The 22,749-nt window shown below is 41.3% G+C and overlaps 1 protein-coding gene across 1 annotated transcript; it reads right to left on the bottom strand.

The window, feature by feature from the left end:
* Nucleotides 1–410: 410 nt before the first annotated feature.
* On the bottom strand, nucleotides 411–21,057 carry LOC143679014 (uncharacterized). Its single transcript, XM_077155784.1, has 6 exons — nucleotides 21,012–21,057; nucleotides 3,421–3,552; nucleotides 1,868–1,916; nucleotides 1,475–1,581; nucleotides 916–968; nucleotides 411–638 (listed from the first exon to the last, which is right to left on the bottom strand). The coding sequence occupies exons 2-6, from the start codon at nucleotides 3,500–3,502 to the stop codon at nucleotides 480–482; spliced, it is 450 nt and encodes a 149-aa protein (XP_077011899.1). The 5' UTR covers nucleotides 3,503–3,552; nucleotides 21,012–21,057; the 3' UTR covers nucleotides 411–479.
* Nucleotides 21,058–22,749: the final 1,692 nt, after the last annotated feature.

The following is a 22,749-nucleotide window of genomic DNA, read 5'->3' as shown; positions in this document are numbered from 1 at the left end:
GGCCAGTCTGTCTCAGGAATCCACCTCTGGACCGGGGGTAGTTTGCATGAGGAAGTGGCTTTGTTTCTCCTATGACACTTCTCTCCATCAGAACTGCACTTTTTTTGTGTGTGTGTACACTGTATGGTGGGGGTCACATTTCATTCTTTTTCCACATGAGTATCCCCTTATTGCAGCACCATTTGCTGAATTCTTATTTGGATGTTTTTTCATTTGTTTGTTCGCTTGTTTGTTTGAGAAGTGCATGGGCCAGGAATCAAACCCGGGCCTCCCACATGGCAGGCAAACCACCGAACTACCCTCGCACCCCCAGAACTGCACTTTTGATTCCAAGAAAATTAGAAGAAATACTCAGACATCTACTTCCATTAGAATATACTTTATAGATTTTTAAAACACATACACATATATCTAAAGCAATGTCATGGTAGGATCACAGCCAGGACGCAGGTCTGAGTCCCCACTCTGAAGTTTTCCCATCAGTGAAATACAATGGAGGCATATTCCACTTGATCTGGTGATGTCCTCCTTGGGCGATCAAAAGGGGGCATGTTGGCATAGACAGCAAAGTCATCTTCTTTCCAGGGGGCCAGGTTGATCACATTGGAGTATATGGCATTGGCTTGACAGGAAAACTCCTTTAGAGACAGAATCCCAGTTAGAGGCAGGTGGCTGGGAACAGGGCTTTCCAAAGACAAAACCGGGTACTACGCTGTCCCTCCAGGACAGCAAGTGGGAACGTTTGGGTCTTGCTCAGCAAGCCCTGGGTCTCTATCAATTTTCAAAAGCATTTCTTTCAGGGATGATCTCTACCTCATTCTCCCCACCTTCCACATGGGGTCTACCTAGGGATGAGCAAGAAATCCTAGCAGAGATGGTGGGGGATCTTCTAGGTTCAGTTATCTATGTCCTTACCGGCCATTTCTGGAGAAGCTTGGTCTGATGCCTCAGTTGTCTCTTAAACCGTCCTAGAGAAATCAGAAATTTCTAATTTCTAATTTAGAAATTAGTAAACTCGGAGTCAGACTGAGCTAGGGTAGAAACCATCTTTTCTTGGTTCATTGCTGGACCCAGGGCTCATGATCAACCCATTGGGTCTCTTAGACTGAGTTAAAGCCCAGGAAGACACAGAATGAATAAGTACTATGGTTTACATTAAAATTTTGTTTATTATTTAGAATATATTATTTGAATCAACATTTCTTTCAATCGATATGTATATGCAGATTGCTTGTGTGGTTTTTTTTGCATAAAAATTTCGTACTATAGGTAAATCTTGATGCTATGCAGAGTCCTTGGCAACTCTAGAGAACAGCTGTTCCCAGGCAGTATCCGACCCAAAGGGTTAGGCCTGAAAGTCCACCCATCTCCCCCCAAAAATATGCCCCAGAAGAAAGATACCCCACTCCAATGCCCAATTCCGGGCCTTCCATTTTCTTCAGCTCCAGTTGCAGGGTCTGCTCATTTCACTTACTTTCATGCTTCAATTTCTTCAGGGTCAGGGACAAGAGACCCACTAGGAGCAAGATGAGAGCCACACCACCAACAGAGCCAGAAATGGCTGTGGCTGCTGTGCCCCAGCTGAGGGGAACAAATGGGAGAAATGAGGGCAACCCAGCTGCCCTGGCTACTCTGGGTGGCTATCCACAAAACTGCCCTGGGGCCGCCCCACCTCTGTAGTCGCTCTGCCTCCCCCCCCCCCACTTCCACTTCCCCAGCTGTCAACCATTTCCTGCCTCCATTCTGAGCCTCCTGTGCCCTGGCCCCCATGGCCATGACCCCTCATCGCTCCCACAACCGGGCCAAGCAGACCTCTTCCCCAAGACCCTTCTACATCTTCCACCGGGCTAGCCCTTCTCTCACCCACCTGCTGAGTCCTGCAGACATCGTCCCTGGCTTCAGGGTGCTGATATACCCTGCAGAAAGAGAAAGAAAGGAAAAGGGAAGGAGATTTGAAAGTAATTCTTATATACACATGCAAATGAGCTTTACATGACGCCAGATGGTAGTATCAGCTACTATTTATTGAAGACATCACATGTTGAATACATTTATTATCTCACAAACGCTTCCTACAGATGCAATGAGGTAGGCGCTATGGTAAAGAAACCAACTCATAGAGATCAGACTTACTCAAATATGTAGAGCAAGTAAGTGACAGAGTTCAGACGTGAACCCATGTGTCTTTGATTTTAAATTGTGTGTTCATAACTATTACACTCTGCTGCCCCGTGTGACCTTTTCACCCTTGAGTTATCCTATTCTTACAGAGGGTTATGGGTTACTAGATATTACAGGATGTTCAGTAAAAGACAACCAGCATGTTTCAGGTGATGAGTACGGGGGTGTTGGAAGGGGGTCGAAAGATGTCAGGACACCAGCAAGCTGGGCTGGGTCCAGGAGGAGGTGACAGGTGTGAGAGGCTGTTCATGCTCTGGTGAGACAGGGAGAATATACATACTGTAAAAGAATTACTCCTGCCTCAAAGGATGGAGATACCAAGTTCATCCCCTTTCTAGTCATAGCCTGTCCCTGGATTCTCAGAGTTAGAAGGAATCTTCAAACAAATCTTGCCAAACTCTCCCATTGTACAGGTGAGGGACTTCAGCAGAAGAAACTTGCCCAAGTTAAGTGCTGGAGCCAGGAGTCGGGTCCAGGTTTTTACTCCAAACCCAAAGGTCTCTGCCTAAACTCATGCCCCTTCCTGTTTCTTCCCCCACAAAGTGGAACTGCATGATTCAGCTCCCATAACAGATAGTGCTTCTTGCCACATGTCTTGGAGAGCTGGCTACTCGGACTCTGAACACAAAGACCACTGCCAAAGTGCGGTGGAGGGAATGTACCAATCACTAGAACAATCTAATATCCAATGGAGATAAATAGCATCCATGGATGGAGAGCACCAAGAAGTACAGTCCCTTTGGGAAATGGGGTCCAGCACTTTCTCAGCTCACTTCCTCTCTGCACTTTTTCCCTGTCCCCCTTCTAAGTAAGATAGTTGACTTCACCAAGTTCTCTTTGACAGCTCCCACCCACCTACTGGAAAAAGGGTAGGGAGGGGACTTAGAAACCAGATCTTCCCAAAGCACCAACAGTGACTCTCCCAAGCTGAGGCACCAAGTCACAGGGCATGATGAGTGAGGGTGGGGTGTAGGGAGATGTGACCTCAATGTGAATCACTGAGAGGAGAGTCTGGGGTACAGGTTGTGGGGGGGTGGCTATGGCCAGGCACCTCTTTCCAGTGAGGAAGAGAAGAGACAGCATGAGGGTGTCTCAAAGGCCAGAAAGTCAAGTACATATCTTGGGGAGGCAGAGGAGGGTCGGGAGGGGTGGAAAAGATAAGCATGAAAGATAACGGCATGAAAGAGGCTGAGGATTTGAGATCAGTGACCTGGTTCTCCAGCTTTCAGTTGGTCTTACCTGAGCAGGGCAATTGGGTGGGGCTGTCCAGGGAGACATTGCTGACTCTGGAGTCTTGGAACCCACAGTTGGTCCAATTCATTTTATCCAGGGCGTCTATCCAGTGCGGTTCTGTCCCAGGTACTGAAGCTCCTAGAACAGATGCTCCCCTTTAACTGGAAGCAGAGTTTCACAGAGGTATTTAGCAGGAACTGGCAGACACAGGACACTAAGGTGCTGCCTCTGTCTTTTCCTCCATATCTTTCATTTCTCCACTGGGACCTGTCACACAGAGAATTTCAGCATTGGAGGGTAGGACTGCAAAGGGCGTTCAGATCATGTTCTGTCTAAATGAAGGCCTCTTCAGATAGGTCTTCCCCAAGCATATGCCCTGAAATTGACTCCCTAGTCTCTCTCTGTCACAATTAATCTGTTGGCAGTTGAGGTCACCTTGACCATGTATTTATTCACTTGATCACTTCCTGTCTCTTATCTCAAGAACGGGAGCTCCACAAAACTGGAACTTACTTAGTTTTGTCATTACTAAATCCCCAGTGCCTAAAACAGTGCCTTACATAAAAAAAAAAAAAGGTCCAATAAATAGCTATGGAATGAATGAATGAATGCCACAGTTTCTTCTAAAGTATCCTGAGCAGGATCACCCACTCCCTGTCACAATCTTGGAGAGCCTACACCACAGGGTTTTGAATCTCTTAGTTGATGGCAAATCTTTATCCTCTGAAGAAGGTGATTTGAAGCAGCCCAAAGTCATTCTGAACCAACCAAGTCGTGTGCAAAAATAGATGATGACTGAAATGAGTAAGGCCAATTTTGGGAAATGGGGAGTTCAACCTACTCAACACCTAGAACTGTGTCTTGGAGAAGCCTGGAGGAAGCCCTGCCTCAGTTGTGGGCGCCTGGAGGGAGAAGCAGGGTGTTCTAGTTTGCTAGCTACCGGAGTGCAATACACCAGAAACAGAATGGCTTTTAAAAAGGGGAATTTAATAAGTTGCTAGCTTATAGTTCTAAGGCCAAGAAAATGTCCCAAATAAAACAAGTTTACAGAAATGTCCAATCAAAGGCATCCATCCAGGGAAAGATACTTTGGTTCAAGAAGGCCGATGAAGTTCAGGGTCTCTCTCTCAAGTGAGAAGGCACATGGCGAACACAGTCAGGGCTTCTCTCTCAGCTGGAAGGGCACATGGCGAATACGGCATCATCTGCTAGCTTTCTCTCCTGGCTTCCTGCTTCATGAAGGTCCCCGGGAGGCGTTTTCCTTCTTCATCTCCAAAGGTCGCTGGCCCATGGACTCTCTGCTTCGTGGTGCTGCAGCATTCTCTGCTCTCTCCGGATCTCCTTCATTGTCCAAAATGCTTCCTCTTTTATAGGATTCCAGAAACTTCTCAAGACCCACCCAAATGGGTGGAGAAGCGCCTCCAGCTAATCCAGTTTAATAACCACTCTTGATAAAATCACATCTCCAGGGAGATGATCTGATTACAGTTTCAAACAACAGTACTGAATAGGGATTATTCTGCCTTTATGAAATGGGATTTAGGTTAAAACATGGCTTTTCTAGGGGACATGCATCCTTTCACACCTGCATATGCGGGAAGAGAGTGGAGAAAGATGCAGCTCCCTTTTGCCCACCCTGCCCAGCCTCCAGCCCTGCTTCGGGTCTGAGGTGAGGAGAGAAGCAGCTTAGGGAAAAATGAAGAGATGACCTGTCACCGTGTGTACCACCTCCTCCCAACCCTGTCCCATCTTCCCAAGAGATCTGTAGGAGCTGTTGGGGAATCATCGGCCTAACAAAGTGAAAGTCAGAACCAGGACATGGAAGCATGACCTGGTGAGTCACATAACCTGCCTGGACTGTTTCCCTCCTTGTGAAATGAAACAAGGATGAGAAGAGGAATAAGGAACATCTAGAAAAAGGATTAGTTCACAAATGCATCTTATTGTCCCCTTCACATGTCACCTTATGTATTATTTATTTATTCTAACAATAATACTATTGCTCAAGCTACATTAAGGAACCTTCTTGGAGCATTGCCCTTATAAAAGTTCATTTCATTATATTTATATGGTTAGAATTCAGAAGGTACAAAAGACTGGTCAGTGAAAATCTGCTCTTCTAGCCTTCCCTGGAGGCAACCAGTGTTACCAGTGCTTGCTGTGTGCCTCATGCAAACACACAAGCGCACATTATATAGTTTTCTTTTTTCCATAGCTGGCAGCACACTATATGTATATCATTCTGTCTCTTGCTTTTTCACTTAATATATCTTGGAATAAACGTATATAGAGAATGTTCTTTTTCTTTTTGTCAACTGAGAGTGTGGATTTATTTATGGATGCCCATAGTTTATTTAACTGACCTCCAAGAAATAGACATTTCTTCCAATTTTTGCTCTTCAAATTATGTTACAATTATTAAAATTGCATAAACATAATTTTGAACGCATGTGAATATATGTGTAGATGAAAGGGGATGGTCATGAAAGTAGATTTGCAATCCAAATTTTAAGACATCTTACTTTTAAAAAATCCAAAATGCACTGTTACCTAATTTGATGACCCAGATTATTAACCAGATTTCCCTCTGAATGGCCTCTAGCTATTTCCAAAAATCAAAATGCTCTTCAAAGAAAAAAGACTCGAGACCACTAAGGTCATTTGACAAAACTTCCAAGGGCTCTAAAAGCTGTCGTCCAGGAAAAATACAAACATCTTCAGTGGCAGCAGTATGGCTGTACTAAATGGAGCATTTCCCAGGTGACTGCTGTGGTTGGGAAAGGACTGATTGATCAGATGTTTTCAAGTAATTCACACAAGTCTGACCAAATCCTGACTACAGTCCACTTAAAACCTGGGTTTTAGGATGAGCAGGGAATGACCTCACCATCGAGAAACCAATGTTCTAAGGCAGCAGTTCTCAAACTGTGGTCCAGGGACCCCCTGGGGGGTTCCAGCAATCCTTTCAGAGGGTTGGTGAGGTCAAAACCATTTTCATAATACTAAGATGCCATTTGCCTTTTTTCTCTGTTTTCCACTAGTGTATAGAGGAGTTTTCTAGAGGCTATAGGGTGTGTGATACTGCGACAGACTGCAGAAAATAGGTGAAGCCAGCTCTCTTTTATTAAGCCAGATTATTAAAGATATTTGTGTGCCTCTTTTCTCCTTAATTTTTTCACATTTTTGGAAACAGTTATTTTTCATAAAAATATGTTATTTATGTTAAGGTGTGATGGTTTCATTACCATTTTAAACTAAACACATAAAATTTTTAAATTTCTTATTTTAATTTCTAACATGGGAAATATAGATAGGTATAATCCATATAAGCAAAAACTTTTTGGATTTCTTAATACTTTTTATTTTGTTTTTTGCATGGGCAGGCACCAGGAATCGAACCCGGGTCTCCAGCATGGCAGGCGAAAACTTTGCCTGCTGAGCCACCATCGCCCGCCAAAGATTTCTTAATACTTTTTAAAAGTGTAAAGGGATCCTGAAGCCAAAAAGTTTGAGAACCATTAACCTGATTCATGACAATGAGGACAGGAGAGGGCTGTCTCACCAAGGGTATGGTACGTGAAGGGGTACAAGCCAAAGGGTGGAGAAGAAACAGAGATCGGTGTTCTCAAACTGCAGTCCATGTCAAAGGGGACGGATAATCTTTTGGTAGGCAGTCCTTCTCCAGGGCCTCCCAGCTGGCTGGGTCACCTTCACTCTCTCCTACCCCAAATAAAATACTTCCTCCTTGTCTGCTAGTGCTGAAAAGTCCAATGCAAGTGTCTCATTCCCTCAGCTCTAAGGCAAATTCAACCCCAAGTAATATTAAGTATCTTTCAGGGTTACACAAATGAGTAAATAACATCATGGAAGGTAGATTAGAAGGCTGCACTCCAATATATTAAACAAGAGTGTGTGTCTGAAATGTTAAAATAAATTTAGTAGATTGAAATGCTAGTGATCAATGAAAGGGAGGGTAAGGGGTATAGTACGTATAAATTTTTTTCTGTTGTCTTTTTATTTCTTTTTCTGAATTGATGCAAATGTTCTAAGAAATGATCATGATGATGAATATGCAACTATGTGATGATATTGTGAATTACTGATTCTATACATAAAATGGAATGATCATATGTTAAGAATGTTTGTGTCTGTTTGTTGTTACATATATTTTTTTAATTTAAAAATTAATTTTAAAAAGAGTGTGAGTCTGTGGCAGGGGTGGAATGGATAGGTAGGAAAATGGGTATGGAGAATTAAGGAGGAAAAATATTAAAAAGATAGAACATACAGGCTGTGTATGAACCCATGATGGTAGAGTGCCACCAGTTTAGGGGTTTGAGCAACGCAGTTCTGGAGTATCTAAATTCAAATACCTAAAATCAAAGAAAAAAACCAATCCACCTCAATTTTTTTTTAATATATGGTGTTCTGGTTTGCTAGCTGCCAGAATGCAATATACCAGAAATGGAATGGCTTTTTAAAAGGGGAATTTAATAAGTTGCTAGTTTACAGTTCTAAAGCCGAGATAATGTCCCAATTAAAACAAGTCTATAGAAATGTCCAATCAAAGGCATCCAGGGAGGGCGGGCCGCGGTGGCTCAGCGGGCAAAGTGCTTGCCTGCTATGCCGGAGGACCTCGGTTCGATTCCCGGCCCCAGCCCATGTAACAAAAACGGAGAAACAGAATACAAGAAAATGTTTAAAAATGTTTCCCTTTCTTCCTTCCTTCCTTCCTTCTATCCTTCCTTCCTTCTCTCTGTCTTTCCTTTAAAAAAAAAAAAAAAAAAAAAAAAGGCATCCAGGGAAAGATACCTTGGTTCAAGAAGGCCGATGAAGTTCAGGGTTTCTCTCTCAAGTGGAAGGGCACATGGCGAACACGGAGTCATCTGCTAGCTTCTCCTGGCTTCCTGTTTCATGAAGCTTCCTGGGAGGCATTTTCCTTCTTCATCTCCAAAGGTCACTGGCTGGTAAACTCTGCTTCTTGTGGCTATGTTGTTCTCTGCTCTCTCTCAATCTCCTTCATTCTCCAAAATGTTTCCTCTTTTATAGGACTCCAGAAACTTATCAAAATCCACCCGAATGGGCAGAGACACGCCTCCACCTAATTCAGTTTAACAACCAGTCTTGATTGAGTCATATCTCCAGGGAGGTGATCTAACTGCAGTTTCAAACATACAGGATTGAATAGGGATTAGAAGAAACAGCTGTCTTTACAAAATGGGATTAGGATCAAAGCATGGCTTTTCTAGGGTATATACATCCTTTCAAATCAGCACATATGGTATGTCTCCAGTAGTGTGAGGCAGACTGTGGGGGAGAGAGGACCTAGACATGGGCCTTGAGCTCAGAGAGTGTTGTCCTCCTTCCCCCACCTCCACCCCAGTCTATCAGGGAAAATATCCACCTGACCCCAGCAGGTGTTTCATCAGTGCCAAAATAATGTACAAACAAAGGGCTATTGGATCCGAAAGGAAGGGTGGGTCATATCTAACTTGGATGGTCCAGGAAGGCTGCATGGAGGAGGAAGTAATTGTGCCATTCCTTGATGCCTGGGTAGGCATCTGGGTAGGCATCTTATAGACTATGTTAAGGACACGGATATACCAGGTGGGAGAGGTATGAGCAAAGGCATAGAACTTGGAGTGTGCAGTCAGTTTTTCCTTAGTGTGAATAAACATCTGAAATCATTGATGAGAGAAGAATCACTGAGCACCCGAGGGTAAAGAGAAGGCTGTTCCTTAGGAAGAAAGAAGAAAGGAAGGGCAGACAAGGCATGAATTAGATTTCCAGTACCTCTCATGCTCCGAGATCATATCTGATTCAACTATCTCCCAATGTCAAAGGAGTACCTGGACACTGGGGACCCAGCAGGTCCCCAGTAAGTGCCAGATGAATGAAGAAAGATTAGACACACATCTTTGGTCATGGCTGCCCCAAGTGTGCTGCTGTAATCAAGCAGGGCCATCAGGAACAGAGGGGAGGGGGTCGCTCACCCTAACTTCCTCCTGGTTTCCTCTGAAGTAAATATTCTCGCCATTTCTAGGACTTTAAATGGTTTTTGGTTGCTTTTGCAAAATTCCATTTCTCAAAATAGAAATCCTGTGCCCTCTTGAGGTTTGCTACTGAGCCATTTATTGGCTGGGTGTTGCTTTAAAGAGCACCTCAGGTTTTTAGTTTGCACAGTGACTTATGTGCAAACCTCAAGCAATTGCCTTAACATTTGACTTCCTAAGAAAATCCCAGTGTCAGCCTCTTGGGCTCCTACAGAAGGTCACCAGGGAGCATGTCACACTCGCAACTGCCAGTGGTGATGCAACAGGACGGAATCTAAATTCACGAAAATTTCCATCCTTTACTAGCTCTGCACTTAGCCTTTATTTTATTTAGAAACATAACTTCTTTTAAAGAAAAAAGGCTTGATTTTATCAAATGCACACCTCTTTTGTATCTTATTTAAAACTACTCAGAACTGGATGCACCTCCTAGGGCCTCCAGAGAGTTGGTATAAAGGATTAGGCATACTTATCCCTATTTGCAGATGAGGTTGTTTTAGTTTCCTCATTGTTCAAGTAAATGCCATGCAGTGGGTTGGCCTAAACGATGAGAATTTATTGGCTTCTGGTTTTGAGGCTAGGAGAGGTCCAAATCAAGGCATCGTCAAAGCGATGCTTTCTTCCCAAAAACTGGCATCCTAGGGCTGGACGCCTGTGATCCATGGTCCTTGTACATGTTCATGACAATGTACATGGCAGCATGTTCTCCCTTCTCTTCCGGGTCCCGTTGACTTTGGTTTCTTGCTTCCCATGGCTTTCTCGCTATCTGCCTGTATTTCACTCTGCTAATAAAGGACTCCAGTAATAGGATTCGCAGGCCCATCCTGATTGGGCTGGGTCACACCTTAACTGAAGTTGCCTCATTAAAAGGTCCTACTTACAATGGATCACACCCCCAGGATGGATTAAGTTTAAGAACATTTTTTCTGGAGTACATAGCTCCAAAGCACCACAGATCACTGAGGATTACCAGGACATGGTAAGTGGATGGCCTAAGGTCATAGTTAGCAAACAGTACAACAAGCACCCAAAACAGAAGTCACAATGCCTTAGACTGCCTTCTTCTTACTACACAGAGATTCCTCTGCACGTGGAAACACTTTCTTAGCTGTAATGGCTGCATCAATGTTCAGAGCCGCCGAGAATGGTTGCTCGAGTCGTTTATTGCTTGAAGGCACATCTAAGGGACTATTCACATTGAAGACACCTTTATAATCTAGAATTTTTTTCATTTTCATCTAACTGTTGAGTCTAATGGTGGGTAATTTATATTTCTATCACAATAATTTTCTGGGAGATAACAATAAAATGTCTTCTCTAACAAAAAGCCATCAATTATGGTAATTTTCTGACAGATGAAAGAGTCTTTTCCTAATAGGGTTGAAACGTTTGCTTTCGTAATTGAAGCAAAATGAGTTTCATAAAGACCTTGTTGATTTAAAACATCAACAATAGTTTATGCTTCTAAATATGGAGCTGCTTTTTCAACTGTTGTTTTTTTATCTAAAATTTTTTTTAAATCCCCTATCATTATCTTTGTATTGGATAGATCTGAAATTTTATATTGTAATTCCTATTATCTGCCTGAATGGTAGATCTGAGTTCCTCATTTAAATCTACAAGATTTTCATTATGAAATAAGTGACTTTTGTAGTAATTATGTTCATTTACTATTATGTAGCCACAAAAAGCAATTCTATTCATAAGAGTATTATGAATATACTATATAATATGCATATATTATATTCACATATCAACTGCTAATTACGTTATAACTACTGTTTATGGGTTGTTAAGGAAATTTCATTAGTGCAAAAATTAACTGCTATTAAAATTGCATGGCTTGTTACATTTTATTTTCTAAAGTTACAAACTCAAAGATAAAATGTTGAGTTACTGTGTTCTCTCTCCCAAGATACTGGAAAGAAAAAAAGATATCAAACCAGAACCAGAAAATGAAATGCAGGTTAGAGAAGAAATGAAATCAAACTTTCAGGAACGCTAAAAAATACTGGGGGAGGAAAAAAGGTGGACTCTCAAAAGAAAATAAAAAGAGTTTAGAGATATTGGTTTTAATCAAAGTGTCACAGAAATGCGAGCGGGATGTGAATTCACCTTCTAGTTCCAGTCAATGATAACTGAGGAATTTCAAGAAAAACTAGAAAAACACACAAAGAAATCCAATACATAGCCACGTAATTTGAATATGAAACAAAAGCGCCCTGTTAAAAATTATTCACCTCAAGTAAAAAAATTTCACTTTACAAAGGATATTAAAGGTAGGAAATTTGTAGAAATATAATGCATGCAAATTTTTCCAAATGATGGCAGAGAAAGAACTAGATTCTGGTTACTTTATTATACTTCAAAACTCAAAGGAGTTTTGCATTTTGTCTATCTTGACGGCTCTTTGAAAATGGAAAAACCAATCGGAAAATAAGAAAGGGTGAAAAGATTGGGAACATTTAGCACTTTCTTTTTTTTTTGGTAAACACGAACAATTTGCGATGACCATCAATTCTAGTGTTAAGTATTCACATCTGATGTGAAAAATATATAATTATTGAGACTGAAAAACTGATTACATATAATGAGAAAAATATTGGCATGCTGTTGTTGAGCACATAATATAAACTACTCCATTTCTGGCAAGACAATATCTAGCATTCAGAGGATTATCCAAGAAAATATATGAGCATGAGAAGAAATTTCTTCATTTGCAGAAATCATAGATTAATAGCAAATGGTTATGTAGACTACAAATATAAACAAACACTAAATAACATTCTACATTATTTAACAGATGAAATATAAAATCAAATGATTAAAATTATAGCCAAGTCATTGACTGAAATCATTTTGATGATGTTGAGAAATGTTAAATATTACTCAGTTAAATGACTAAAGTATATCTCCTGATGTAAGCCATGTGGAACAGTTAAAAATTAATTTTAGAGTTGTAAATTTTTAAAATGCAAATATTTCTATATATAAGCATTTAAAAAAATTTTTCCCCAGTAAACGATGCAGCTGGAGAAGTACTATCAAGTACTATACAAGATCACAAACTGAATCCAGGCCATAATTTCAGGGGGCAGGGAAACAACAATGAAAAAAAAATGACCATAAAAAATCCAAAGACTCTAAAAAATTCAAGAAATAAACAAAACAGCATAAAGTTCTTTTGGTACCAATGAATTCTATTACATCACCTAAGAACTATATGATTACTTTTTGATTTCAGCAAAACATTGGACTGTATTTGAAATAGACTGATCAAACATAAATTTGAAACTACTGTCAAATACACCATGGAAAAATACATCGTGACCCTAAAAATGCAATTAGAGGCAGTATGGAATGTTCTTTCATAATCATTAAATTGATAAAAATATAGATATTCAAACACAAGCCTAGGCTGTACTTTTGAAAAATAAACTTTTAAGAATATTTGCTCAGTACTAATGTAGCATGATTTTAAAAGTAAAATATATGGCAACATAAATATCAAAACAAGGAAAAAACAAAAGTTAATGTATATTATGTCCTTGAGAATATGAATGGAATTAAAAAACTCTTGGGAAAAATAGTGATGATTATTGTGAAATATATATTTTTGATGCTGAACAAATTGTAGTCTCTTGACAGTGATGCCAATTTCTCCAAAGTAGAAATATTAAACAAAAGAAACAGAAGACTTATTTCAACTGTGGATCCTACAACCAGTCATTCTACAATCCAAAGACCAATATCAAAATCAATATTTTTTCTAAATTGTAGATAGCAATATCTCTTTAAAAGAAAGGTTTATGATATTCAAAGAATATCATGGCCTTTTCGATATTCTAGATGACATGCGTAATTTGAAAAATTATGAAAACGTGAATTTCTGCAACTATGAACAATATATGATTGAAATCGAGGAGCACAGTTAGACGCGTGATAATTATTAGAGAATACCAGAAGAATTAAAATCTTTGTCACTGTTTACAATCTGATTGACTCCCATGAAGTGTCACAATATATTTGCTGCAATAAAATCCTGGACACATATTACTACAGCTCTCAGGATATATATCTTTTCTTTTTTTTTTTTTGTATGCTGCATGGCGGGGGTCACATTTCATGCTTTTTCCATTTGAGTAGTGAGTGTCCCGTTATTGCAGCACCATTTGTTGAATTTTTGTTTGTTCGTGTTTTTGGTTTTTGGGGTTTTTTTTGCTTGTTTGTTTGGGAAGTGCCTGGGCTGGGAATCGAACCCAGGTCTCCCACATGGCAGGCAAGAATTCTACCACTGAACTACCCTTGCACCCCCTATATATACATTTATCTTTTAAAGACTAGAAATTGTGTGATTTTCAAAATAGTGGAATATAAATATCAAGTATTGAGAGAAAAAAATAACATACTAGATTACTCTATACATCTTTGCACATTTATACCTAAAATAAGCAGTCTTTGCTATCCCAGTCAAAGAACATCACGTTATCCTCATGGACTGATGCTTCACCATATCCCAGAACTCAGGTCTCGCATTTATTAAATACAAGTTTTGCCCTAACTCCTGTAAAAAGACATGATATTCCACACCTGTATACACAATGCTCTATTCTTTTTTTAAATGCAATTGTATTGAGATATATTCACTTACCATTTAATCATACAAAGTGTAGTGAATGGTTCTCAATAGCATCAAATAGTTGTGCATTCATCACCAAAATCAATTTTTGAACATATTCATTACTCCAAAGAAAATACATAAAGAATAAAAATAAAAATGAAACATCCCATAGTCTTTATTCCCCCCTAAAAATGAAAAAGAACACCCAAAACATTCCATGTCCCTTATCACCTCACCCATTATTATTTATTTGTCCTTATTTTTTTAACTCATCTATCCGTACACTGGATAAAAGGACCATCAACCACAAGGTTTCCACAATTACATGGTTACACTTAGAAAGCTCTATAGTTATACAGTCAAGAATCAAGGCTACTGGAATACAGTTCAACAGTTCCAGATATTTCCTTCTAGTTATTCTAACCCACTAAAAACTAAAAAGGTATATTTATATAATGCATACGAATAATCTCCATAATGACCTCTCAACTCCATTTGAAATCTTTCAGTCACTGAAACTTTATTTTATTTCATTTCTCTTCCCCCTTTTGGTCAAGAAGCCTTTCTCAATCTCACAATGCCACTTCCAGAGTGTCATCACAGGATATATTAACATTAGCTATATCAGCCACCAGTGGAAAATGTACCTTCTCACATTTAAATTTTATCTTAAAACTTCATAATAGATTCAGAGAGATTCAGAGAGAGCAACACTACAAAGCAGAGAGTCCACCAGCCAGCAACCTTTGGAGATGAAGAAGGAAGACACCTCCCGGGGAGCTTCATGAAATAGGAAGCCAGGAGAGAAAGCTAGCAGATGATGCCGTGTTCGCCATGTGCCCTTCCAGCTGAGAGAGAAGCCCTGACTGTGTTCGCCATGTGCCTTCTCACTTGAGAGAGAAACCCTGAACTTCATCGGCCTTCTTGAACCAAGGACCCAACATTATCAAAACCACAGTCATTGATCTTCACCATCAAAGAAATGGAGTGCAAGGTGGTGGAGAACCTCAACACTGAGCAGTGTCCCTTCAAGGACAATGGGCAAGTGAAGAACTGCCGGGGACTCTTTACAGATGAAGGGAAAAGCCTCAGCGTGGAGAACATCTGTGAACTCCAGGAGTCTACAGGGCCCGTGAGAGCACGCAGAGGTCTACGAAAATTCTTCAAGAAGGTGCTTCCAAAGAAGCCCATCATGTTTCACTGGTCCAGGAGATTCTGAGATGCTCCAAGTGCCTACAGCCAGTTCTGCTGATCCTCCTCCTGCAGTCCCCCATCTTGGTCCCTTCCCAAACCATCTACTACAGGCTGCCCTGTCCCAGCCCAATAAAATTTCTGCTCAGCAAAAAAAAAAAAACAAAAAAAAAAACTTCATAGTATGCACAAGAAAGTCTGGCGATCATATCTATAAAAAATAAGATAATGGAACAAACAAGCTTTGAAATTACCATAGGAAATTTTTTTTCCATGAGAGTTAGAGCTGAGGCTATTTTGTAGCAAACTATTATGTCCCAGAGATTTTGAGTTCCATAATATTGTAACCAAAATCACCAGTTTTCTATTATTTTGTGTTCAATATATATACAGTTACTAAATTATGTATATAATTTATGTAGAAGTGATTTGTGTTTGCTTTGTTGTTACTGAGAAGTACATAATTTACTCGCCTGAAAAGATTTTATTTGCAAAGGGAGCACCTTTTCCTTATTCCCTCAAAGGTGCCACAGGAGCCAGCAGTAACCCCCAGCCTTTCAGTGATACGCTGAAATGTGACTTGACAAAAGGCCAGGCAGTGAAGCATCTATTCCTTTCCTACTGCATGTTGCCTGGTGCATGTAATTAATGCGCATGAATCTGCCTGACAGTGGTCAATGTCTCCCAGCCCCTTCAAACACTTCACCCAGGCACCTGAGGCCCATCACGATAATGGGCTCTGGCCACCTCTCCAGCTTGTCTCTTAACAGTTCCTTTTACTTTATGCTGCAGCCAAATTGAGCCTCTTGCACTTTCTCAGTGCCTATGCACACCTGCCCCAGGATGCCTTCCTCTGCCTCCTCACCTGGGGTCTCCTCATCTTCCATTAGGACTGAGAGGAAATGTCCCCTCCTCCAGGAAACCCTCCCTCACCCATCCCCACTCCTCAAGGCTAGGCTGTGTGACCCCCTCCCACAGCATCTCTGCTCTGAGTCCCTCTCACACAGAGCTGTAATCACCTGCTCCCTTCTGTCTTCCAGTCGGGAACCAAGTCTCACCAGTGTTCGCTGGGGCACTGCCCAGTTCCTGGCACTTATCTGATGCTCAGGAAATCTTTGGACAGAAACACATGTAAATGGTCAAATATATATGTCCATTAAATGAGTTCCATCTCACTAATAATAAAAGAAAATCGGATTGAAACAATCACTGGGGGGTGGTGCAAGGGTAGTTCAGTGGTAGAATTCTCGCCTGCTATATATGGGAGACCCGGGTTAGATTCCCAGATCATGCAACTCACCACCCACCCCCACCCCCACCCCAAATAAAACTACCTCTTCAGGTCAGGATTAAAGTAACTCAGAGCATAGGGGTAAGGAAGACATTGTCTACATTTTAGAACCGCCCTTACTCTTTTGAGACCAAAGAAACAAAGGTTTATTCTGTTCGGAACCTAAATTTTCTGAAGCATATAATCTAACTCAACCTGTCTGGATAGATCATTTAAACAATCAAAACACAGGGAGCCCAGAATAAGAATGAGGGCCTTTAATCCTGCATAGCTTAATGTAATGCCTGGATATATCCTAGAATATAGTAAGCAGATAATCAAAAAGTATTGGCAAAGTCCTTTAAGAGATGAGAGAAAAAATATGGATCTATTAAACTTTACCACCAGGGAAACCTCTGATATTTGGTCAAACATTAGGGACACCCAAATCAGTAGACCACGCCCTTGATCTTGAGGCTTACTCTTGTGAAGCTTATGTATGTAGTGAAGAAGCTTAGCCCACCTATAGGCACCCTGAGTCACCTCCAGAGGACCCCTTTGTTGCTCAGATGCGGCCTCACTCTCTAAGCCCAGCTCTGCAAGTGAGATCACTGGCCTCCCCCCTACATGGGACATGACATCCAGAGGTGAAAGTCTCCCTAGGGGCATAGGAGATGAATCCCAGGGACTGTCCAGCACCACAGGATCAACAATTCCATCTTGAACAAAAGGGGGGAAAGAAGTGTAACTAATAAAGTATCAGTGGCTGAGAGAGTTCAAATTTAGTAGATTGAAATGCTAGTGATCAATGAAAGGGAGGGGTAAGGGGTATGGTATGTATGAATTTTTTTCTGTTGTCTTTTTATTTCTTTTTCTGAATTGATGCAAATGTTCTAAGAAATGACTATGATGATGAATATGCAACTATGTGACGATATCGTGAATTACTGATTATATATGTAGAATGGAATGATCATACGTTAAGAATGTTTGCTTGTTGTTATATATATATTTTTTTAATTTAAATAATTAAAAAAAAAACCTATCTTCTCTGTATAACTCCAACATCACCTTTGATTTTTCTATCCCTCTCTTTAGGTGTATTTGGGCCATGACCATTCTAACTTTTTCATGCTGGAAGGGATTTTCAATAATATGGGTAGGGAGACAGAACTATCTGATGTTCTGGAGAAGCTGAGCCCTCTAGGTTTCAGGACTTATCTGGACCAGGGACCCATCTGGAGGTTGTAGGTTTGCTTTTTTTCACAAAAAAGGGGGGGGTGGGGGTTGATTGTGATGGTGGCAGAACCCTCTCTAGCAGTTTTAGGAGCAGAGGAGAGGGCCTGACCGAGAATGGTAAGTCTGTAAAGAGGTGGTTCCTCTCCCCCACCTATTAATTCACATTTATTGAGTGCCCTTACCCTTCAGTTAAAAACTCACTTAAATTTCCTCCAGCAGTTTCTGAGGCACCAGACTGTTCCCTAGGGGAATGACATGCCTTACAGCCTTGTTAAGATTAAGTTAGCCTTGCTTTTGTTTTTTGGGAGCAGCCCTGTTTCTGAAGGCTGCGGTCTTTCTGGAAGGTATATATACACAACAAGCTTCAGCAAAGCAGGAGAGCATCTTTATTTTGTTTTTACCATCTAAGTCGTTGCCTACAAGATTAGGTTCCTCCACTTCTCCTTACAAATTTTCACAGAAATAATTAATTTGAAAGTAAAAATTGTCATTTGCCAACATGTTGAATTATCTTTAAAAGAGTTTGTTTTCCAAAGTAACTCAATAGGGCTTTTGTTAGTATAAAATATTTTTCATCCTGTTCTTTATAGCTACATGATATTAGGCAAGGATTCTTAACGAATAATTAAGGAATGTGTTTAACAATAGAGAGGCACTTGCTCTAACAGACACACTTGAGAAAGATTACTCTGAAACAGGTTTTCCAATCCTTACTAACAGATCTTTCCGTCCCTTTCCCCCACCCCACTTTCAAGCCCCAGAACGAAGTTTCAAAGGGAGGTGGATAAAGAGCCCATTTTTAACATCCACTCCTCAAAAACTAGCAGTGAACTAATTTATGGCTCCACCAAATTGTGCAGAAAAAATAAAAGATCATTATTCACTGTGAAATTCATTCAGAAGAACCAATTACTACAGGACACTTAAATTTGCTCTCCAGAGATTTGGAACAAGAAATGACAACTCATTTGGAAAATTAAATCTTCACAGGCCTTCTAAGCAGCAATCAGAAGTTTGAGTAAGGCCTCCTTGAGTGAGGGAGTTAAGGGTTTAACTGTCTTAAAACTAATCAGAGACTGAAGCTGGGAAAAGCCCCAGGCTGGATTTTATTTGTTCTTTACATCCAGCTTTGAAAAGGGGAGAGGCTGTCAGAGTCCTAAAGAGAGGCACATAAGGGCGTCCCAGCTCTGATGCCACTCTTATGAAACGGCTTTTCAAGTAGGTTTAACAAGCAAGTTTATAAAAGGCCTTGGCGCTCCTCTCAGGATCTGTTAACCAGATAATGAGGATTTCTGGTTATTAGAACAATGATACCAGATTGCAGTTCCCAAGCCACGCAGCAGTATGAAATTGCTCTGGAAAATGCCTGCTGAGTGGGCAGCTAGCAAAAGCCCCCTAAATCCTGACAAATGAACTTGAGGCTGTCTGCCCACCCACGCAGCATGGACTCCTTTGTCCAGAATTAAGTTTTCGGCACACGTAAAAGAATTTTGTACATGAGGAAATAATAGGTGGTCAGCTTGTTTAACAAAAAAACAGCAAAAACAAAAAACAAAAAAAATCCCATTTAGATTAAAAAAAAAATTCTCAAATTCCAAGTGTAACCCACTGGGGATTAAGCTATGAGGGCAGGCTAATTTGACTTTTCCCCAGCCAGCAAACTTGGAATCACAAGCTATAATGATCCTTTTTGTTTTAGAAAGGGAAAACAGTTCCAGACAGGAAAAGCTAGTTGCCCAAGGCCAAGGTAAGTTAGGGGCCACTCTGGGACCAGAACAAGCCCATTCCTGAGCTCGTTCCTTGCACAATCTAGAAATCCATAAAAAAGAACACGTCACTTGGGGGGTCTCCTTACTGAGCTCTTTCCACGTGCAGGCATGACAGGATGCAAAAAAGCAGGGGAAACCCCAGGAGACTCATTTCAAATGATGCAAAAAATGAAGCCATGTGCTACTCACAGGGGAAAAACCTGTCCTTTGAGTAGGACACACTAAATTTCAAGTCCTGACCCTGTACCTCTTAGTAGGTGGGTGATTTGGGACAAGTTGTCAGATCTCTGTACCTTAATTTCTTTATCTGAAAAAAAAAAAAATAGAGAAAATAATGCCTCCCTCCCAGGGCTGACATGAAAATTAATGTAGAGGAGATAACATTTGTAAAGCTGGTAGCCCAGGTACTCAATAAATCCTAGTTCCCCTCCTACTTTCTACTGCCTGCGTTGCTTTAACCTAGAACAAACGGTGTGGTATAGATAAAGCTTAACTGGCATTAGCAACACATTTGCTACCAATTTCTAGGCTAAAGTGCAATCAGTGATTCAACAGATATAAAAGCACAGGAGCTGATGCTCTGGGTAATGGAAGATACTGAGGGCTTTAGATGCTTGGGGAGAAGGGCACTTCTAGTCTGGTTAGAGGGTAAGAGAAATGGGAGGAGCCACAGAAGAAAGGCTAGTATTACCAGGGCTGTGAGATAGAAATATAATCTAAGCCAAACATCCCAGCCAGGTATGTAATCTAATATTTTCTTGTGGGCACATCTAAAAGATAAAATAGGTGGAATTAATTTGAATAATATATTTATTTAACCCCATACATCCATAATATTATCAACTATACCCAATTTAAAATTATGAGATATTTTTCCATTCTTTCTTTCCTACTAAGTCTTCGAAAGCCGGTGCATACTCACACCTCAATTCTATTGCTTATCCTTTTGGACAGCACAAGTTTAAACAAATCCCCGGGTGCCAACCACTGTGCTGCTGGGAGCCCAAAAGCTCTAGATTAGGGTCTGCTTTCTGCCTTCACAGGACTCACTGTCTTGTTTGGGATCAAGGACACAAATAGAAAATCCACCAACAACATCCATTCGCCTCTAGGTTTCCAAACTGCTTATCACGGGACACTAAAGCTGCAGCTCAGTCTTTTTCCAATAAGCCCTAGAGATATTCCAACCACGTGGCCCATATTTCGAATATCCCTTCCCTTTGTTCGCTAAGCAGACATCAGATCGGCGTCTGGTTTGGAGGTTGGGGCACGCGGCACTTTAGGGGGCAGTACAAGAAGGAGGGATGTCTTGTTCGCCAATGCCTTTAAGGCACATAAAACACTTTATACGTAAGGCACTTTATACTAGATGCGCCCAGATTTTTTCCTATTCCAGAATAGGAAAAAAAAAAAAACCTCAACGAGAAGCTCGCGTGAACGCGGGAAACACTCACCTGCGTCGCGAACGCGGACGGGCAGCAGCGCCGGGAGCCACCGGCGAGGACGCGGCCCGGGTGGAAGAGGCAGCCGCCTTCGCAGCCCGCTGCACCCCGCCCTGCCCCGGGGTCGTCTCTCCCCTGAGAGCCTCTCATTTCCTCTGCTGCCTGCCTGGCTAGAGGGAGGCTCACCCCCAGGAAGTGAAAAGCCGGGGCTGATGCGACCTGCTGTGCTGTCGCGCTAGATTTCCTAGCACTCTTTGGAAGCCTTTCCCCGCTTCTGCAACCTGGAGTTCCTTCCTAACTACTCTTGAGGGGAAACTAATTTAGATCACAGAGTTCATGTCTCAGTGGGCTTCCCCCCATCCCCCGGGATATTTACATTTTTAAAAGACGGGATAATAAGAACAATAGCAGAAATGTCTTAGGTGTTTCCCTGTGTGCTGGGTGCTGGGTGAAGAGGTTAATGCATCAGTCAAAGGAATGGCTGGACAACAGTGGAATTTCAGGCAAAGTGACACAAGATAAAACAGAGATATCTTCCTGATGCTTTTAAAATCTTGCTAGATAGACAATTCCTATGTGACTTTATCTATGAGGAATTATCAGTAGAGAAATGGCAGAGGTGCACTTTTTTTTAATTTTTAAAATTTAATTTTTAATTTTTAATTTTTTTAATTTTTTAATTTTCCTCTTTTTTGTTTAGGAGAGTTTGTTTTCATTCATTCATTCAACACATATTCATCCAGTGCCTGCTCTGAGCCAGGCTCTGGGTGGAGGTGCTGGAGAGACAGTGGTGAATACGGCTGGCAAAGTTCTGTGTTCATGGAGCTTACACAGTGGGTGAGACAGGCAAAAAAACAACAACAAGCCATAATCACAGATTGTGACCATCCCTGTAAACAAAATTAATAAAGGGGTGTGATGGAGGGTCTTCTCGCGGAGGCCTCTCAGGGCAGGCTTCCCAAAGAGGAAATGTGGTGTGCTGTGCTCCCACTGGTGCTCCTTCCCAGCCTCTGTGGGCTGTTGAATTATGGACCCCAAGAAACACATGCTCTTACTCTTAATCCATGCCCCTGCGGTTGCCCACCCACTGTGCATAGGACATCTTGAAGATGTGAATTTTAGTTATGGTGCAGCAAACTGAAACAAGGTGGACCTTAATCCAGATTAACTGGAGGCCTTATGAAGAGAAGGCCCCCAAAGAAGCCAGAAGTCAGTAGGGACCCAGGAGAGAAAAGGGAGGACATCACCGTGTGACAGGAAGCAGAGAGAAGCCATGGAACCCAAGGGCTGCCAACTGCCAGCACGGAACATCACAGACTCTGGGCAGAAAGCATTGGTTTGCTAACCTTGATTTTAGACTTCTAGCCTCAAAACCATGAGCCAATAAATTCCTGTTGTTTAAGCCAACTCATTGTGTGATATTTGTGATAGCAGCTCTGGCAACTAAGATAGCCTCCTCTGCTCATTCTCTCTCCTCCACTGACCTGAGGACTTCAGGGCACAGCCCTGGGGTTTCTCACTACTCTGTCTACTCTCTCTGTCCATGCTGTCCCTGGGTGCCCTTATCCATTTCAGGGCTTTAAGTACTTCTTCCAAATTTATATCTCTAGCCCTGACAAGTCTTATGAGCACCAAGATCCCTAAATTCAAGTGTGAATCTGATAACACCATTTGAAATTTCAAGCCTAATATGCCCAATACAGAATTTGGGATTCTCTACTTCCTCAACCTGTTTCTGCTTCCAGCTCCC

Source organism: Tamandua tetradactyla, chromosome 4, assembly GCF_023851605.1.
Source record: "Tamandua tetradactyla isolate mTamTet1 chromosome 4, mTamTet1.pri, whole genome shotgun sequence".
Classification (NCBI taxonomy): domain Eukaryota; kingdom Metazoa; phylum Chordata; class Mammalia; order Pilosa; family Myrmecophagidae; genus Tamandua; species Tamandua tetradactyla.
The sequence above is the reverse complement of the archived record's forward strand: the minus strand, read 5'-3'. Positions and strand labels throughout refer to the sequence as shown.

Excerpts from the sequence above, each read along its gene's own strand:
- LOC143679014 (XM_077155784.1), bottom strand. The coding sequence starts at position 3,502 with ATGAATTGGACCAACTGTGGGTTCCAAGACTCCAGAGTCAGCAATGTC. Across the intron at positions 1,582-1,867 it reads ATGTCTGCAGGACTCAGCAG|CTGGGGCACAGCAGCCACAG; the intron begins GTGGGTGAGAGA and ends TGTTCCCCTCAG. Across the intron at positions 639-915 it reads AGCTTCTCCAGAAATGGCCG|GAGTTTTCCTGTCAAGCCAA; the intron begins GTAAGGACATAG and ends CTGTCTCTAAAG.